This window comes from Amphiprion ocellaris, chromosome 19 (genome assembly GCF_022539595.1).
Source record: "Amphiprion ocellaris isolate individual 3 ecotype Okinawa chromosome 19, ASM2253959v1, whole genome shotgun sequence".
NCBI classification, from domain to species: domain Eukaryota; kingdom Metazoa; phylum Chordata; class Actinopteri; family Pomacentridae; genus Amphiprion; species Amphiprion ocellaris.
Genome location: NC_072784.1, coordinates 30,999,194 through 31,020,122, shown reverse-complemented (window position 1 = coordinate 31,020,122; position 20,929 = coordinate 30,999,194). Strand labels below are relative to the sequence as shown.

Below are 20,929 nucleotides of genomic sequence, written 5' to 3'. Positions count from 1 at the left end.
TTCTATATATATTAATTATATTATATTATATTTTCTATATATATACATATATAGATATATTATATATATATAGCTATTAGAAAATAATTATTGTTATTGTTATTGTTATTGTTATTATTATTATTATTATTATTATTATTATTATTATTAATAATAATAATAATAATAATAATAATAATAATAATAATAATAATAATAATAATAATAACATCTACTTGAGATTTTTTTATAATTTTGAAATTTGAATTTATTAAATTTAAAGCATATTTGTGCAGTTTTCATACTCTTTTTAAAATCACCTTGCTAGTGATGCCGATGTGCATATTCCTTAGATAAAATTAGACTGTGTGTTGCACATCTAAAATTTAAAAAAAAAACATAATAAAGAAGGGATGAAATTGAGATCACTGTTCATTATTTATCTGATAAGTAAAACTAATAGATGCTTAGTTTAGTTTCAGTGTGAACAAATGCACCAGAAAGATGTATCATCATTACAGATAAATGGTTAGTACATGTGTGTACTGGCTCTAGCCCCTGTTTATAAATTTTCCACAGTCACTATGACACTATCAAATCAATACTTGCAGAATTTTGACAAGCACTCAGGCGAACCTATCACTTTCACTGGCGTATCATCCGCCTCAGTTGTAAAAATTTAATGCTTGTGACAGACAAGGATTTTCCACAAATGGGCGTGGAAGGCTTTGTAGTGAAATTTCGCTGCTGCTGTCCCTTTAAGACAATTCGGCGACGCTCAGCCAATCAGACCGGCGCAGGGGGAGGGCAGGGAGCGGGTGGGTAGCAACAGTTGCCCTGGTGAGGACGAAGCGCCATAGCCACGGTAGCCCTGGCGACAAGAACCCAGCAACGAGAATCAACAACAACAACAACTGAATCCGCCATAAAAATAAAAGAAGACATTTTACCAGTGGGAAATACACACGTGGAACCAGAGGTGAAGCTCTTAACATACAGAAAATATTTCATGTCCTCTAATGCTTCAACTGAATTGTGCTATTGCTTTTTCCCTTGTTGTTTCAGTAGCCATAACAGGCAACTGCCTCCCAGTGTTCACTGAGGTTAGCCTGCCAGCTAGCCGTCGGTCCGATAATCGGCCGAGTGCGTTTCTTGAATGCGGCACTTTGTGTGTGCTACTCAGTCGGGTGACACTGAATTTTGCCTGCCATGACGACGCAGCCACAGATGCATACTCAAGCAGGCCGTTGTTATGGCGATGTCAAATGCAAAAGGTACAAAATGGCGGTTGTTGTAGAGACCAGTTAGCTTGCTGTCCGTGTTGCCTTGCCAGAGAGCTAGCATCAGTATTGTCACGACAGGCTAGTGCTCGCTGCTGCTTACTGCTAACGTGTAGAATGACCACAAACACACGCCGGTCAGGCTAACGGTACATTATGGGCTGCCGAGGACGGTTCGACACGTTCTGCTTTTCCCATTAGCCGCCTGAAACACACAGGCTACACAGCGTTAACTGCCCTAAAGGGGGAGGCCAGATGGGGATAGTTTAGTTCAAAGTGTGGCGGCTGATACGTGTTTGTGTTCGTGTTGAGGCAGGGGAAGAGCTGGAACGTTTACCGGCGCGTGAAACGTGTTTCTGTCGGTAACGGAAAGTTGAGGAAGCAGCGGTCTGCAGGTGGCAGACATTTAGCATGGAGGGGCGTGGCGAAGGAGGGCGTTCTGCAGGTGCTCTGCAGGTCTGACTCCAGTTTAACCTCTTTGTTCACCGGTTTGCTAAATAAACAACCATGCAGGTTTGTTACAGGGTTTCCTCTAGTTAATTAACCTTTAATTTAGTATGTAACGCCCTCATTTGGTTTTGAAAACGCACTCATAATAACGGCAGCACAGTTACAAAGCGGAAAAAACCCTTTCCTCCATCACGTGCTGTAACAAAGATGAGTAATATTTACAGACTCTCATTTTCGAGGTTAATATGTAAGATATGTAAATAGGAGTGGTGTTCAGGGACTCCCTGTACCTGCATGTGACCTAAAGGCAACAACACAATGCATCTGAGTGTGGTTAGGGATTTTCCCAACCTGTGCTACGGGCTCAGCTCTATACACGAGAGGCCAAAGGCTGTGTGATCATATTACAGGTAATCAGACACCAAAATGCTTGTTCCCATCAGTGCTCCTCCCCCACATCCAAACGTTAGCTGCACCACCAACAGGTCAGCCACAGCAGTGCTTCCAGGTGAGAAAAAAAAAGAATGATTTGATGTTGTTACACTTCAATTTCTGGAGACTTCCAAATTTTGCCTGTGCTATTACAAGTTGGTTTTCACATCCCAAGACATTACTAGTGTAGTACTAGTTACACATTTTAAAGGATTTGATTTGGAGCTATGATTTAGTGCATTTTATTCTGGTACATTTTCAATCCTTATACAGTCAAAACCTCCTCATCTCTGTCTGGATAATTGAACACTAGCTTGGAAACCAACATCCATCAATCCATCCATTATCTGTACACCACTTAATTTGCTCATTAGGGTTGTGGGGGGGGAGACACAATTTTAGAATTACCAATTACCTTCAGCATGTTTTTGGACTGGGCTGCACAGTGGCTTGGTGGTTAGTACTGTCATCTTACAGCTAGAAGATCCCCAGTTCACATCCCGGCTTAGGTCTGGGATCTTTATGCATGGAGTTTGTAGGTTTTCTCCAGGTTCTCCAGCTTCCTCCCACAGTCCAAAAACATGCTGAGGTTAATTGGTGACTATAAATTAATAATAGGTGTGAATGCAAGTGTGCTTGTCTGTCTATGTGGTGCTATGCTGGTCGAGACAAGGGAACCAATCAGAGGGCAGAAATATAGGACAGCTGTAAACATTGACCAGTTGCAGTGCCTTTTTTGGCTGCCTATAGAACCAGTCAGGTCCTTCTTTCTCTTGATTCCCCAAGGAATGAAACCAGCCATCCATTCAGAATTCCAGTTAGGAAAATCAGGATATCATGCTTGGAAGATGGCGATGCTATTCCAAACACTGGGGGTTGGAACGGATCAGCTTACACTGTGGGAAAGGACACGACTTGTGGGGCGCAAAGGGGATATATTCTGTATATTTTTTGTCTGTGATAGACTGTTACCTGTCCAGGTGAACCTTCACCCTAAGTCAGCTGGGATAGACTCCAGCCCCCTGCGACCCTAATGAGGATTCAGCAGTGTATAGATAATGGATGGAGTGCCTGGAGAAAACCTACATATGCAAAGAGAGAACATGCAAACTCCATGCAGAAGGATCCCAGGAAGGCCGGGACGCGAACCACGGACTTTCTAGCTGCAAGGCGACAGTGCCACCTAGCCACTGTGCAGCCTGAAACAAACATCTATACAGTATTTATTCATCCTGTGATGGTCGATCTAATCCAGAGTAACGTGCCTCTTGTTTCTTTCTCCCCAGTGTGATTCCCAGCTCTTGTAATGGCCACCTCAGGCTATGTAGGTGAGATCCAGCCGGCAGCCCAAACCCAGGGGGCTGCTGTTACCGTCACGCCAGGCCAACCTGAGGCCAGTTCCACCCCTGCAGCCGCCCCTCAGTTTCTGGCTGAGATTCAGACCACTGTGGCCACCCCCACTGTCGTCACACCCACAGGTCAAACTACTCCCACCGAACAAGCCCCCTCCATCACCCCCCAGAAGCCTGCAGCTGGAAGCCAGGCCCAGTCCACAGCGCAGGCCCCGCCGGCACAGACGCAGTATGTGACGGCGGAGATCCAGGGCTCCCCGACACAGTCTGGAAATGCTCAAAGCACTCCTCAGTACATCGTTGTTACCGTCACCGGTAAAGGCTCAGTGTCACATATATATACATACATAATTGGAAGTTTTTGGTATGAATGTAGATCAGGCCAGTTTGGGGCTATGCGACTACACATACGTGCACAGAAGCAGCACTTTACTTCCATAATTTAGTGGTTTCTTTTCTTTAAATTGGAGATGCTTAATCTTCTGCAGTCTACTACTTTAAATTCTGTAGTGTAACAGACAAGTATCAGGTTTTTTCTGCACAACCTGGACCGTTTGAAAATGTACGCGACTGCAAAACCATGTCATATTATTAACAGTGTAACTATAAAACTATGTGGATGTGTTTGGTTCTTTTAAACTAGCCTGGGACTCCTGTCTCAAGAGACCCTGAGAGGTTAAGAATTAGCATCTTTATGACAGAGGATTAATCAATTTTGAACAAAATTTTTTATATAGACATTTTAATGTTTAAAAGTCTACTTTGACTGTAACAAATTTAGTAAATGTATATTCTGAAGAGGTAAGATTCTTCACATTTTCTGTGAATTATAACTGCATAGAACTGAGTATCACACCTCAAAACATTGGAATTGTTTTAGGGACAAGAGGTGTAATTAGAAAATAGCTAATGAAAGTGAAATAATATCACTAAACTGCAAAGCTGCTTACATTCCCTCCTTGTCTCCCAGAGGGTTCCCTTCACTCCAGTGACAGCGTGTCGGACTCCAGCCCCCCTCCAGCTGTGGTGCAGACAGGAGTTCCCACCCAGGTTGTTCAGCAGGTACAGACAGCTCAGCAGGTAGAGTATGCACACAAACAACATCAAATTGTTTTTTCAATGACATTAAAACTCCCCCGTATTAACGGTATCTTCATCTCAGCAGAGGTCCGTGGTACAGGCCACCTCCCAGATAGCCAAGACCGAGCCAGGCACACAGCTGAGTGTCACCAGTCTACAGCCCGTTCATATCACCCAGGAGGTTAGTCAAACACGTCACCGTTCATTCCTGGTGTCCAGCTTTCATGTCTCACAATGACCTTTACTGTCACTGGCAAACAAACTAAACATGACAGTTTCACATCACAAAATGTGTAATCCGTAGGACCTCTGACACACTCAAAACATTACAACTTCCTCACAATTTATTTTTGGTATTATTCAGCTCATTATACTGTGGTCAAACCTGTCGCCTTTCAGCTTCCCCTTAGCAGTGAGGTGATCGGGTTAGTCAGGGATAAGAAACTAGCAGAATGTCAGCTGCATGAGGAGACAGGACAGCCAGAATGCCAGGCCCAGGCACAAGCAGACTACTGCTGCAAACCCTTCTACCTCCACTTGGATCCCCGTCAGTATTACCCGTCTCTGTACCTGCTCTCTGTGTACGCTGAGAAAGAGACAGAAGATCATTCTGCAGTCACCAGCTCAGACCCCAGTCAGCCACCGCTGCAGACTACAGCTGCCACTTTTCAAGTAGGTCAGGGAATCTGTCTGTGGCTAAGACAGGAATGTTATTTTCAATGTAAAAGACACAAAAGATAAGACAGTTAATTTGGTCAGACAAATTAGACCTTTCATAGCACTTGGTGCTGCTAGAATGTTTCTACATTCCATGATATTATCACACACTGAATATTGGATACCATGTTGGTCGCTGACAGGTGTAAATCCATGCAGAATCATAGAATCATTCTATTAAAAAAATCTTGAAAGATCTTCAATAGAAAACCGATGTCATATCATGTTTGTAATATCTGAGAGAAGTACTACTTATTGAGCTTTGAGAATTTAAAAAAATGTAAATTTGCTTGTTGGATCTACAAGCTGTTACATGGACTCGCCTCGCCCCCCATGTCTGACTTTAATAAGAGAAGGACTCTTTTTTAACCTGTCTAGGGACTGCGGATATAAATTAGTATTGTTGCTATAATCCGGCATATTTATGTCTACTGCTGTCGAAATAGATATTCATTAATTTGCAGTCTCCTTATCAAATGAATAAATAAAGAAAGAATTTACTGTATTTTTGTGTGTGTGCTCCCTCCCCAGGTCCAGCAGCAGCTCACATCAGTGCCAGTGCAACATGTGTACACCAATCAAGTGCAGTATGTGGAAGGAGGAGACACCAACTACACCACCAGCACCATGTTAGAATACAGCCGAGTCTATCAGTTTCTACCATACGCCACCATACAAAAGTCTGGGGTCACCCAGACAATTTCATGTTTTCCATAAAAACTCACACTTTTATCCATGTACTAACATAACTGTGCAAGGGTTTCTAATCATCAATGAACCTTTCAACACCATTAGCTAACACAATGTAGCATTAGAACACAGGAATGATGGTTGCTGGAAATGTTCCTCTGTACCCCTATGGAGATATTCCATTAAAAATCAGCTGTTTCCAGCTACAATAGTCATTTACCACATTAACAATGTCTTAATTTAGTGTTGTCTTCCTTGAAAAAAAAGTGTTTCTTTCAAAAATAAGGACGTTTCTAAGTGACCCCAAACTTTTGACTGGTAGTGTTTGTCCAAGAAACCTTATTTTTCTTTCCTTACAGTGTATCTTCTCCATCCTTGCTTTCTAACACGTCTTCATGTCTCTCGTCCAGCCGTTCCAGCACCTTCCCTTACACTGACACCCCCCTGTACACCCAGACCACAGCTGCCCCGTATTACGAAGGTCAGCCCACTTCAGGCACACAGGCCTCCACCCCCGGCACACCTCTCACCGTCTCCGTGACCGCTGGCACTACAGGGGGCGTGTCCATGTTTGTGGCACAGCCCACTAGTGCGGCGGGGGGCGGAGCCACCGTGGTGGCGGCAGGTGGCACCACCAACGGGGCAGGGGATGGGGCAGGCACCAACGGTGGCGCAGCGGGCAGCTATGTGATCCAGGGGGGTTACATGCTGGGCAGCAGCAGCAGTGGAGGGGCAGCTGGCAACAGTCAGAACTACTCACATACCGCCACCGCCCGCGCCTCCCCAGCCACTGTGAGTATTACAGAGGGCGAGGAGAGTAGCGTGCCGTCGGCAGACAAGAAGGTATGCAGAGGCGCCAAGCGCAGGAATTTCTTCTCGTTTCCTTCTCATCCACACAACCCTTTGGTGGCGCACACTGATGACGTCATAGTCGAGTTTTGTCGAATGGAAAGCACAATTAAAAATCTGACCAGAAAACTTCAGCTGATGTTACAGCTTTGAGTATTGACTGCATTCAAACCTGCAGGATTTTTTTAACTGTGATTTCCTCCTCAAAGAAAACCAAACCATGACCTCATCATTCTCATGTCATTGCAGTGCATGTGATGAGGGGCATTTTTAATTTGCCTGAAATGCCCCAACACTATATTGTTCATCCTAAATTCATCATATTGAATCCCATATGATAATGATAACCAAAATGTGTTTGGCAGACATCCCATCAGTATTCCAGGTCATTGATTCATTGCATACCAAAGTTGTATGCCGCGGCACGCAAACGGATGTATTTGTCTTTTCATTCCTGAATGATCGATTTGTGTTTGAATAATGTATTAATTAGAGAAATATGTGTGCATGTGCTGTATACGAACCCAAACGTCGTGTGTTTGCTAACGAGTGTGCAGATATTAAAGTGCTCCCATCTACTGGCTTTGCTAACTGCACCAGCTATTTTCTTTTTCCGTTGCCTGTGTGTCAGGTACAGTGGTTGCTGGACAACTATGAGACAGCTGAAGGTGTGAGTCTGCCTCGTTCCACCCTCTACTGCCACTACCTGCTGCACTGCCAGGAGCAGAAACTAGAGCCTGTGAACGCTGCGTCTTTTGGGAAGCTCATTAGATCTGTGTTCATGGGGCTACGCACAAGACGTCTGGGTACACGGTAAGACCAGCCGCCAGACTCCCAGACTCAGGTGTAGAAGACCTCATCGACCATGCGCACTAGAAACTGTAAAAGCAAGAAGAATCGTTTGATTTTCAACTTTCTGACATCCCTTGAACTCTGTTCTGTCAGAAAACTTAGCCAAATCTAAACTTAGAAAATTGCCAAAAATAAACTCTTTTTTTGAACTAGATTTTGTAAAAAACTAAAAATTCTGTGCTCCTAGGTGCAACTGTGAAGCAATTAGAGACTTATTTAAGACCAACGATCACATGACAAAAGTTTGTGTGACTTTTTAGCTGAACTAGGTTGAACTGCAGGCAGTTTTTACACAGAGTAGACAAGTATAGAAACAAGTAGTAGAATATTTTTGTAGCATGTTATTATGTTTTTTCATAGTATTTTTAACACCTGTGGGCACTTGGAAATACGTTGGACATGTTGATTCCATTTTTTTTTTTTTTTTTTTTTTACAGATTTTGTTGGATCAATAATGAAAATAAATCAACTTTAGATTTTTCTTTTCTTAATGATTTATGGCATTTTAACCTCCTTGTAGAGTTTTTACTACCTCTAGTCATGGGTGTGTTGTTACCATAAATGCCTAAGACTTTATATTATGCAGTAAAAAATGAGCCCACAGTGAGGAAAAGGTGCAGAAACTACTCGGTGTTCATCTAAACCCCAGAACCGTCATAAAAGGCTCATTGTCTTTTAAAAAACAAGAAGAATCATTGGATTGTCAACTTTCTGATGTCGCTTGAACTTCATGATGCTGTTCTGTCAATAAAATGGAACCAAATCTAAATTTAAAATCAGGATATTTATCTAAATCTAATTACTCTGCATGGGTCATTTAAAAATTGGCAAACATAAACTCTTTGTTCTAACTAGATTTTGTAAAAAAAGGAAAAATTCTGTGCTCCTCGGTGCAATTGTGAAGCAGTTAGTGACTCAGCTGAGATTGACAATCACATGACAAAAATTCTATGGCTTTTTAGCTGAACTCAGTTGAACTGCAGGCAGTGTTTACACAGAACAGATAAGAGACAAATATAGAAACAAGTAGTAAAATACTTTTATAGCATGTAAAGCTATACCATTATTGGATCAATAATCAAAATAAATCACCTTTAGATTTTTCTTCTTCATGATTTATGGCATTTCAACGTCTCTGTGGAGTTTTTACTCCTGCAAGTCACGGGTGTCTTGTTGCCATAGAGGCCTCAGAATTTATATTATACAGTATAACTGAGCCCAAAGGGTCTCATACACAGGTTCACATCCTCCAAACATGCTAATTTTTAAATATATTTTTCCGTCTAATTTGCTCTTTTATAGGCAAATATTAGTGTGACATCCCAGAGAGAGCAGGCAAACACATCTTTGTACTCGATCAACACGTATATCATCCACATATCTAAACTGTGGACATGTGTGCACAGTTTCCATCAGGAGACTGATGGAGATTTTTCTAGGAACATCTCCGGAGCTCTCAGGAGCTCTGCAAAACGTTGTGTAGGAAGAAATGTGGGTAGACACAAAGACAGACAGCATGTGTGTGGGTGAGTTTGACAAAGGAAGGGAGAGTGAGCGAGTGAAAGCCACTTTTCAGAAATACTTGGGAGTATGGGGCTTTAATTAACATATCTTTATAGATTTATAATACATGTCTTTAACCCTCTGAACCCACAGCAGTTTAAGGGCATTTTTTTCCTAATTTTTTAATTGTAATTTAAAGTCCTGCACCTCTATTGGAACAACACAATCATGGCTAGAAATAGAAATAACAAAAACTAAAAAATCTGTGTAGTATAATAATGTTATAATGCCATGAATCGTTCATAAGAAAAAAAATACTGTAAGTTGAACTTTCCTTGATTATTTATGTTACAGAAATTGAAATAAGTGGAATCCAAGTGCTTATACCAGTATTGAAAAAAGTGCCTACTTAACATAAATATTTTGCTATTTACATTTTTATTAGTTTTCCACACTTGTCTCCTATCTACTGTTTGTTCCGTTCAGCCCAGTTTACTTCCATTAATTGTCATTTCTGGATTTCACACTTAGATTTCCAACAGAACAGCACATTGCATCATAGATGATTAGTTAAAAAAATCTGATTCTTTCTGTTTACAGTTTATTTCTCCAATAAATGCCAACATTTTAGTGATTTTTAAGAGAAAAATTGGCAGATTTTGGAGGATTAAGTCAGTTTATATTCAGACTAACCATCAGGCCTCTTGTCTTCTTCTCTAGATTGAACTGATTTGAAAGCACAGGCTAAATTTTATTTTATTTTCTCTGTTTCTGGTAGGGGTAATTCTAAATACCACTACTATGGGCTGAGAATCAAGGCAGGCTCGTCCCTCCTCCGTCTGATGGAAGATCAGCAACATCTGGCCATGAGGCAACAGCCGTTCTCACAGAAACAGAGGTATGCACTAAACCGTCCCAGCACCAATTCAAGCACATCTTCTGTATCATTGCACCTTCTTTATTTCCATTTCTCCATCTGTATCTATGTCCTTTATGTAGTTGTGTTCCTGAATCTGGTTTTTCCTCTAATTCTCTCTCTATATGTGTGTTCTAACCCTCCAGACATCTGCTGCTCTTATGATCAGGCTTCATTATTTATAGCGTTTGTCTGGACCTGAATGTTTGATGTATTTTTCCTCCTGTTCCCATCAGGTTGAAGCCTGTGCATAAAGTGGAAGGAATGACCAACGGCACGGCGGCAGGAGCAGGCCAGCAGCAGCAGCAGCAGCAGGGGTCCGGACACGTGGACATCAGCACCCAGGTTCAGCAGTACCAGCAGTTCCTGGGTGAGTTCAGTGAACAGTTAACGAAGAACCAGGTTTATCAAGGTGCCATGGAAACACTGCATCAGGGGTGTCCAACATGCGGCCCGTGGGCCAAACCGGTCCTCCAGAGGGTTCAATCCGGCCCTCAAAGTGTAAAAATTACAGAGAAGACATTAACTGCAGATTGTAAATTACTAAAACTATAAATTTAAAATCATTTCTAGACCATGACAAGTTGTTTGATCATAAAATGAAACACTAGATTGCTCATTGTTCTTTTGTCATTTTGTGTCTCATTTTTGTAAAATTTTGCCTTGTTTTTTTGTCTGACTTTTATTGTTTCTCATGTTTTTGTCGTCTTGTTTCTCATTTTTGTTGTTTTGTGTTTCCTTTTTGTCTCATTTGTATTTTTTGTCCTATTTTTGTCATTTTGTGTTTTGTTTGTCTCACTTGTATTGTCTATTTTTTTGTTTTGTTTCTTTTTTGTCCATTTTTTTGTTGCTTTGTAACTTTTTTGTCTATTTTTTTTGTCTTATTTTTTTGTTTTGTTTTGTGTCATTTTTCTCATTTTTTTCATTTGTTTCTCATTTTTGTCGTTTTGTGTCTCATTTTTGTAATGTTTTTTCTTGTTTTTGTTGTTTTTTGTCTTTTTTTGTTGTTTTGATCATAAAATCATAAAATACTATATCATTCATTTCCAGATAGCTGTGACTAAATGTTGTGTTCTTTTGTAGACCCGCTGTGATCTGGAAGTTGTAATGTGGAAATGATAAACTGAGGCTGAATGTTGCTGAAATTTAAATTATATTCATGTTGTTCATAATGTTTTGTAAAAAGATAATTCCTTAAATGTGAACATTTTCAGAATGTATTTTTTTTGCACTAAACCAAAGGAAATTTTAGGAGTTGATGTTATTTATAGGTTATTATGCTGTGATTTTACTGGTCCATATCACTGGAGATCAAACTGAACTGAATGTGGACCTGAACTAAGATGAGTTTGACTCCCCTGGTTTACAGCCGCTGTACCATCTCAACCAGCATGTCCACATAAACACACTCCATGTTGTTTGCAGTTAATGCAGATTACTCTCTGCATTTAATGTCACTTCTCTCTGAGTATCCGGTGTTTTTGTTTCCTGTGTCCAGATGCATCCAGAGCTCTGCCGGACTTCCCAGACATCGACCTCCAGGGGAAGTCTCTGCCAGAGGGCATCGAGCTGGAGCACATAAAGAGCTTTCAGCTGCTGTACAGAGAACACTGTGAGGTAACCGACTGGCTGTTTAGAATTCTACCACGTTACCAGTGAGTCACAGAGGACTGGAATGAAAGTAGACCAACTGTAAATGTTTACCGGAGGAAGGAAATATCACATCGTTTGAGGTTACACAGCCTGAATCAAATGCAAAGTCTAGTAATAACAAATCTGTTGTCATCAGTCACTGAGATGTTTTCTCTGTGCTCCATCAGGCCATACTGGACGTGATGGTCAACCTGCAGTTCACCCTGGTGGAGACTCTGTGGAAGACCTTCTGGAGGTTCAGCCAAAGTCAGGCTGGAGATGCTACGCTGGCTGTGTGAGCGTTCACGTTTCATTCAGCATTCAGACTTTGTCCCAACGTACACTACCGGTCAAATGTTTGGGGTTGCCCAGAAATCTCATGTTTTCCATTAAAAATCAGCCTTTTCCAGTAGTCATTTATCAACATTATCATTGTCTAGACTGGATTTATCATTCATTTCATGTTATCTTCATTGAAAAAAACTGCTTTTCTTTCAAAAATAAGGACATTTCTAAGAGACCCTAAGCTTTTGAATGGTAGTGTAGCAATAAAATTTTCCATCCTGACTCTGGGTGTGTCTTTGTGTCTTTGCAGTCATGATGAGTCAGAGAAGCGGCTCCCAAAGTCCTGCCTGGTGTTGCTGTGCAAGTATGATCCGGTGCTGCGCTGGAGCCGAGACTGTGACAACAGCCTGTACCAGACCCTGGTGGAGATCCTGATCCCTGATGTCCTCAGACCCATCCCCAGTAAGGCCACTAGAAGCACAAACAAAGAACTGCAGCTGATTAGAATAAACCTGTTAGTTACATGACATTTCAAACAGTTCAGCATTCCTCTGAGATTATTTATTTCCTGGTAGAAACATCTGGACTGATGTTCTGGCTTTGATGTGAAAGAACTCAGTGTTTTCCATCCACTGCTCTGCCGTGGAAACTCACTGGAATTACACTTGTTCCTTTCTGTTTCAGTTACAGTTTTAGTCAGTCTTTGAATGGAAGAAATCCTGTTCTTTGGAATCATCTCTATTTTCATCCACCACAGTGCTGCCAGAGAAATGTTTCCACATATGAGTAATTTGGGCTTGCTTGAAATCTAGTTCTTTGTATGCATGGCCAATAAATCTGTTTATCCAGCAGAATTGTAGTCGTTCTGACCACATGCTTGTTAATCTTTTCTCAGGGGATAATAAAATGTAAACGTCCTCTAAGCTGAGTCTCCTCTTTCCCTCTGTGCCGCCCAAAGGTGCCTTAACTCAAGCCATCCGCAACTTTGCCAAGAGCCTGGAGAGCTGGCTGACCAACGCCATGATGAACATCCCTGAGGAAATGGTTCGCATCAAGGTACAGGCCTGCCGTATTAGCTCACAGCTACTGGAACTGCATGTTTGTTTTAGAAGATCAGACGTTATGAAAGCGTGCTTTTATTGAGTCTGACTGAAGGCTCAGACGTTATTACATGTCTGGGAGTTTCCCCGGTGTGGTTTGTTGAACACGGCCTGCGTTGATGTTACATAAAAGTCAGCCTCATTTTTTGCTGCTCTGCTGTGAAGCAAAGCAGCAACAATGAAAGTCAAGCAAATTACTGCAACCACAAAGCTGCCTGTTGTGAACATTTTTTTGATAATGGTCTCATCATGAAGCTTTGTTACAATGGAAATATCAAAATTTACTGAATCTGATAAGGTTATGTAAGGTCATCCATCTCTCATATTCCCCATTTGGGCTCACAGGAGAACTGTTCACACATTTCTCCTTCTAGTTCACTCAAAGCATCTGATATAAAAGGATGTTTGTAGCACTAAGTGAGTATATGGGTTCCTTTATGTAAAAAAATCCATCTTCTTGCTTTTCTTACTGTCACTTTGCTGCCGTGACGTTTCAAGTTTCCCCTTGTGAGACAAATAAAGGATTTTCTACTCCAGCGGTGTCAAACTCATCTTAGTTCAGGTCCTCATTCAGCCCAACATGATCTAAAGTTATCCAGACCAGTAAAATCACAATATAATAACCTATAAATAACCACAACTCCAAATGGTTCCTTTGTTTTAGTGCAAAAATGTACATTCTGAAAATGTTCACATTTATTATCTTTTTTCATGAACAACCTGAAGTTTCTTAAGAAAAATAAATTCAATTTCAGCAGCATTCAGCCTGGGTTTATCATTTCCACATTACAACTTCCAGATCATAGAGTGTCTACAAAGGAACCACAACATTTAGTCATCTGGAACTGAATGATGTAGTATTTGACTTTATCATCAAAACGACTAAAGTCAGACAAAAAGCAACAAAAACAAGACAAAATATTACAAAAATGAGACACAAAAAGAACAATGAGCAATCTAGTATTTTACTTTCTGATCAAAACAACTTGTCATGGTGTAGAAATTATGTATAATGTCTTCTGTGGAATTTTTACACTTTACAAAGTCGTCCTGCATTGGACCCTCTGGAGGGCTGGTTTTGGCCTGCAAGCCGCATATTTGACACCCCTGTTCTGTTCTGTTCTGTTCTGTTCTGTTCTGTCCTGTTCCATGTTCCTGACGTCTAATCCGTGGTCTTCCTCTCTCAGGTGACGTCAGCCAATGCTTTTGCCCAGACGCTGCGTCGCTACACCAGTCTGAACCATCTGGCCCAGGCCGCCCGTGCCGTCCTCCAGAACACGGCCCAGATCAACCAGATGCTCTCAGACCTCAACCGGGTCGACTTTGCTAACGTCCAGGTTGGTTTAGTGTCTCAGCTCTGGCAGCATCAGTCGCATGAGTTCTACTGGGAGCTGGTTTGGTTTTTTGTTCTTCACATGCAGCTGTTTCTGCTGTAGCTTGTGGTTTCAGAGAGTTTCAGTTGTTCTTCTTCAGTCATTCTGTCTTTCTTTTGCACCCCGGGAGCCCACTTGCTTTTTCTCAGAAATACTTCCCTTTTCTTTAAGGCTTACAGTGAGATGCAAACAGTCATGGTAGGCTTCAGTGTATCTCTGTATGGGCAGCATGTAGTGCTTTACTCTGTAACTGTAACCTGAGGAGAATCACTGCTGCCCTCTACAGGTAAAACTAATCACAGGTGTGAGAGCAGATAAAAAGCAAGCATTCAGGCGACATCAATACCTTGGCAAGATTCTCAGTGGGTGTGTGTGAGAGAGTAAATCTACATGCGTTTTTGTTTTCTTTTTCTGACCCAGACTGTCCACTTTGCCTCGCCATCACAGGTTCCTTAATTATTTCCATGAAGGAAGACGTCAACAAACACATTTGTTCCTCTTATTCAAGAAACAGAACAGTTTCACCAGAGATCACAGTTTTCCTTTAACTCATCCAGAATGAATGACACGCATTGGTCCTTTAATGAGACTATTGAAACTATAGTTTCCTGCTCAGTTTGCTGTGATGGTTCTGTGTACTGCACAGCATGGGTCATTGTCCAGTCCAAACCGGGATTAAATAAAGTCAGGTTTACTGAAATGATTCTCCAAGTTGCACCATCTCTGTTTCATGTTTAGATGTGACTGTAGTGAAGGTGTGCAGAGAGTTAGCAGCAGAGTGTCAGAAGGGAGTCTGTTGTGTTTGTTTTTCTGTTAGCTACTGATACTCACCCTTTGCCCTCCTCCTGTCTGCCCTTCCAGGAGCAGGCTTCGTGGGTGTGCAGGTGTGAAGACCGTGTGGTCCAGCGGCTGGAGCAGGACTTCAAGCTGACCCTGCAGCAGCAGAACTCCCTGGAGCAGTGGGCGGCCTGGCTGGACGGTGTGGTCTCCCAGGTCCTGAAGCCCTACCAGCACAGCCCCGCCTTCCCCAAGGCCGCCAAGCTCTTCCTGCTCAAGTGGTCCTTCTACAGGTGGGACGATGCAGCATTTACAGCAGAAGAGTCAAACTCACCTTAGTTCAGGTTCCACATTCAGCCCAAAGTGATCTCAGGTGATCCCAGCCAGTAAAATCACAGCATAATAACCTATAAAAAAAACCACAACTCCACATGTTTCCTTTGTTTTAGTGAAAAAAACTACATTCTGGAAATGTTCACATTTAATGAATAATCTTTTTACAAAACATTATGAATAACCTGAAAGCAAAATAAGTTCAATTTCAGCAACATTATGCCTCAGTTTATCATTTACACATTACAACTTATAGATCACAGTTTATCTACAAAGAAACACAACATTTAGTCACAGCTATCTGGAACTGAACGATGTAGGATTTTACTTTATGATCAAAACGACAAAAGTCAGACAAAAAACAAAAACAAGACAAAATAGTACAAAAATGAAACACAAAATGACAAAAATGAGACACAAAACGATAAAAAATGAGTCAAATGGCACAGAACAAAACAAAAAAGAGACAAAAAATTTGACAAAAAGCGCCAAAAATATGGACAAACGACAAAAATTACACAAAAAATGACAAAGGCGAGAAACAAAACGCCAAAAAAATAGACAAACACAAGCGAGACAAAAAAGAAACACAAAATGACAAAAAAAGACAAAAAAAAACGACAAAATATTGCAAAAATGAGATGCAAAATGACACAAGTTAATGTGAATGTGTTTTAACTTTGTACTTTGTACGGTGTCCTTGGGTGTTTTGAAATAAAATGTATTATGATGATGATGATGATGATGATGATGATGATGATGATGACGACAGTTAGACCCTCCATCTCTGCTCTCCAGCTCCATGGTGATCAGAGACCTGACCCTGAGGAGTGCAGCCAGTTTCGGATCCTTCCACCTGATCCGCCTGCTGTACGACGAGTACATGTACTACCTTATAGAGCACCGAGTGGCCCAGGCCAAAGGAGAGACCCCTATCGCTGTCATGGGAGAGGTATGAACACACACACACACACACACACACACACACACATATAACAATATACACTACTGTTCAAAAGTTTGGGGTTCAGTCGAGTGTAGTGCAGCCCTCAACTTTACCAAGAATCTACAGTCTAGACATGTACGCAACCATTCAAAAGTTTGAGGTCACTCAGACAATTCCATGTTATGGTCTGAGTGAGTCCACAATGCAGCATTAGAAGCCAGGAGTGATGCTTGCTGGAAGTGTTCCTCTGTACTCCTATGGTACAGAGGGGTACTACAAGTCAGGTCAGGCATTGCTTTGCTTGCTACGGGATAACCATGAAAACCGGTGCTACCTGTCCCATGGGTCGGGCCGTCGGCGACTCAACCGGCACCCCCCCCTTTCCGAGAGCACGGACTGGACATCCTGGCAGAAGTAAAAACAATATCTGCCACTGGTCTGTGGTGGACCACTCCCAGTTACATGGGTGAGACTGGACATCCTGGCAGGTGGAGTGTGCATCATGACATGCTCTACACAAAGAGCAGAGATAAACCAACCTATCGTCTGGTCTGTCACTGCAACAGATGCTGGAGTCAGTTTGTCTTTGCTTGTCTTTGCCACTGATAATACCTTTATCTGCCAGGAATGTGCTGCTAGTCCAGCAACAGCTAGCGGTACTTAAATACTATAGCTGCCATTCAGTGAGTTACTGACACAAGGCGTTCTTATGGGACAGGCATTTAATTTCACCTGAATTAATGTAAGAACTAAACAAACACAAACATAAATTAAACTGAGGTTACACAGAATACGCTTATAAATACAGAAATACAATGAAAAATATACACGTACACGTACCTCATTGGCCACATTAACCAAAGGAGTTAAAGAAAAGAAACTTTGGTCTTCATACGTAACTTGAACATCTTGCACATTGGGCAACGCTGTCATTTTTGCTTCAACCATAATGTGCGTCGATTAAAATGAACCTGATGCTACCGCAACAAAAGAACATTAGTTCCACTAGATACGTGTAAACATTTGTTCCTATGCATCTGTTAACTGTGACATAGAAAAGAACAAAATCCTCTTATTTATAATGCAAATTGTTCTAGTTATAATTGCTCAGATGGCATCTACAAATACTTTGCAAGCTGTTCCATGAAATGGTCGAGTAACTTGAAGAAGCTGGGTGTAGACAGGCTGAGGACAGAGCTGATCAGACCTAAATGAAACAGTCATTGTCGCCATGACAGACTGCTATGTATTGTATTATTATGTGTGTACCCCTATGGAGACATTCTGTTAAAAAATTCCAGCTACAATAGTCATTTACCACATTAACAATGTCTACACTGGATTTATCATTCATTTAATAATATCTTCATTGAAAAAAAATGCTTTTCTTTCAAACACAAGGACATTTCTAAGTGACTTTAAGCTCTGGAACGGTAAAGTGAATCATATTTTCAGGTCTAATCCGTTTCCATCTTGTCTCTAGTTTGCCAGTTTAGGCCGAGGTCTGAACCAGCTGGATCCTGACAAAGGTCGGTTCATTTCTGTTTTATCTCATGTTAATCACCGTCATGTTAATCGTCGTCACGTTCCCACCGTCGTCTGTAACCGTCTCTATTGCCTCCACAGAGGAGGAAGAGGAGGAGGAGGAGGAGAGCGATGAAGAAGGCCAGGAGCTGACCCTGCCCTCAGATGGTCCCGTCCTGGGAGACGAGTCTCTGGAGCCGCCTGCCAAGCTGGCCAGAACTGACCAGAGAGTCCTGTTCACCACCGGCTCAGCTGACAACTAGACACACACACACACACAGATGTACAAAGAACACTAATTTATACACCTGACATGTATATAGCTCGCTAGCTGCGTGCACACTCTTGCGGTTTTGATTGTGTGTGTTGTTCAGGCACACAAACACACAATCAAAGCAGCTGGTCGGTATCTGCTGCTGCCTCCTGAACATCCACCATCACTGGAGGTGGCTCAGACCAGAGAAACACGGAGCGTTTTATCCTTCAGTCCTATGAATCTGTACAAACCAACTACAGCTGGGCATGTTTTCAGTCCTGCCATCGCCTCGCTGAGACGCTTCTGCTCACCTTAGATCCTCCTCCACCGTCACTGCCGTGTCCAAGTGGTCTTTAGAATACCGTGAAGTGTGTAAAGGTAACTTCTACAGGAGGAGGAAACGGCTGCTGAACACTATGAGAAGCAGGCGGCCGGGGTTTTTAGTGGGTTTGTGAGTGGGTTTTTGTCTGCTTGTGCGAGCGCTGTGGCTCTGCTGGTGTTTCTGGAGGCTTGTTGTGTGTCTGGTTGTGTGATTGTAAGTCATGCCAAGTGTTGACTGTTCTGTAGATATTTTCTAATTCCTGATTTGGGAGGCGCGTGTAGAATTCCCGTTTGTTTTGTTCGCCTGTAAAAGAGCCGTTGTTGTGTTCTTGGAGTGCCTGTCGCAGCTGCTACACATCTGTACAGATACAGCTGTGGAATAAGGACTCCTGTTAGTTGCTGCAAAAAATCCTCTCTCCTTTACTGAACACCGGGTTCCAGAGAGAGGTGCTGTTTGTGTCATATTTCTGTTCAAAGTGATTCAATCCTTTCCATCTCTAAGTTCTTCTGTGGCCTCATTTCCTTTCACGTTATTTCCTTGCCTTATTTCCGTCTTTTTTCCATGTTTGTGCCAAACCTGTTTGCTTTGACCCTGATCCTGTTGTTTTTAATTCTGTTTTAAGGAGGACTGTGCCTGAGTAAGAACGCTGATATATTCTACTGTATATTTATCCACTATTTTGAATTTTGTTGTCACTAAGTGAACCTCTTGTGCAGTGTATGGTGCTGTGTTGTCACACATTGTAAGCAACCTCTGTGTGCATTACTGATTTGTGATTGTACGTTTGGTTATCAATCCTGTATCATATCTGAAGACCTTTCAACAAACAGGCTAAGGCCCTGCCTCTTTGCACATGTTGACTATTGTCTTTAAAACTCAGAGTAACCTGAAATGTTTGGTTTTTTTTATTTTCTTTGAAGTCTTCGGTGTTTCGAACGGTGAGGTGGAGGTGTCAGATTTGTCAGCGCGGTTCAGAGAATTTGAGCGCAGAGATCTGACGGCTTTTTTCTGCACAGTCCTCCACCGACACTCTTCTCCCTCGTCTCGCTGCGTTCCCACCCTCCTGCCAACGGCTTCGTTTTGCTTCAAACATCCATCTTCTTAAACACTGTTGGTCAAAGACTGGTCGTCATTTTTGAACTTTTCAATACTTTAACCGGCTGCAGTGAGGCAGCCTCAAACCAGCACATTATCCTTTCTATGGAGTCCACCACAGCTGAGTACATATCGCTCCAGTCTTTAATGATCTACAGCGTACAGAATGGCCATTGTTTACCCAGTAAAAAACAAAAAACGTTTAGTCATTTTTATAGTGCATCGTTTCTTATGTACAAAACAAATTGAGAAAAAAAAAGATGTTCGGTGGCAGTGTTTTATGAATTTGGTCTGCTATAAGTATGACTGTGCCTTTGGAGGTGGTAGAATGCAATTCAGATGTTTTTAATTTTAAAGATATAAATTAAAGAATTTTTAAAATTGCATCCTCTGGTGGATTTATTTGATCTTTAAAGTTCAGTGACGCTGGGCAGAGATGATGCTGTGAAATAACACCACCATCTTACTAAATCTTACACTGTTGGCTGGTAAACTGACGCTGATTTCCTGGGTGGTAATAACAAACACACACACACACACACACACACACACGTCTGCTGCAGTGATCTATATATGACTGGAACAGGAACCAGACTGTTTTATGAAACCAACACTCAGCTCGTTTGTGCAGAAAACAGAAACAGATCCGTTTTTGTGGCAAATTTGTGGAAATCTGGAAAAGTTGTCTCAAAGATTCACCTGTAAACCTTCAGAACAGTAAAAGGATAAAGACAAGTATAGTGTGTTTAAAACCACAAACAGATGAAGACCAACAACAATAACAGTTTGAATAAAGTGCTGGATCCCCACTGGGTCATCCTCACATATTAGTTATGTTCAATTCAGCTTTTCAACACAGATTTCAGGGTATTTTTGTCACTAAACTTTGCAGTCCGGCCTGATTAATGTGAAGAGTAACAGTGACATCTGGTGGTGTTTTCTCTCAGAGCTGCTGTTAACAGGTTATGTGTTCCATCATCTGTACACCTCTGAACCCTCATTAGGGTCATGGGGGGCTGGAGTCTGTCCCAGCTGACTGAGGGTGAAGGTTCACCTGGACAGGTATCAGTCTATCACAGGGCTACACATAGAGACAAACAATCACACACATGCACACCTACGGGCAATTTAGTATCACTAATGAACCTCAGCATGTTTTTGGACTGTGGGAGGAAGCTGGAACATG

The 20,929-nt window shown here is 41.8% G+C and overlaps 1 protein-coding gene across 10 annotated transcripts; it reads left to right on the top strand.

Moving 5' to 3' along the window:
• The first annotated feature begins 802 nt into the window (after positions 1 to 802).
• Positions 803 to 20,129, top strand: rfx1a (regulatory factor X, 1a (influences HLA class II expression)). Of its 10 annotated transcripts, none has more exons than XM_035948444.2 (18): positions 803 to 958; positions 3,428 to 3,808; positions 4,464 to 4,555; positions 4,659 to 4,754; positions 5,822 to 5,919; positions 6,391 to 6,823; positions 7,461 to 7,642; positions 9,963 to 10,082; positions 10,337 to 10,470; positions 11,599 to 11,717; positions 11,921 to 12,027; positions 12,328 to 12,479; positions 12,976 to 13,073; positions 14,305 to 14,454; positions 15,352 to 15,560; positions 16,399 to 16,552; positions 18,030 to 18,075; positions 18,173 to 20,129. In XM_035948444.2, exons 2-18 carry the CDS (start codon positions 3,448 to 3,450, stop codon positions 18,331 to 18,333), a joined length of 2,712 nt encoding a protein of 903 aa, XP_035804337.1. In that variant the 5' UTR covers positions 803 to 958; positions 3,428 to 3,447; the 3' UTR covers positions 18,334 to 20,129. The 10 variants fall into 10 exon arrangements, with proteins under 10 accessions (XP_035804337.1, XP_035804340.1, XP_035804336.1 ...); XM_035948447.2 differs by having other exon boundaries at positions 4,656 to 4,754; positions 6,391 to 6,772; XM_035948443.2 differs by having other exon boundaries at positions 4,656 to 4,754.
• Positions 20,130 to 20,929: the final 800 nt, after the last annotated feature.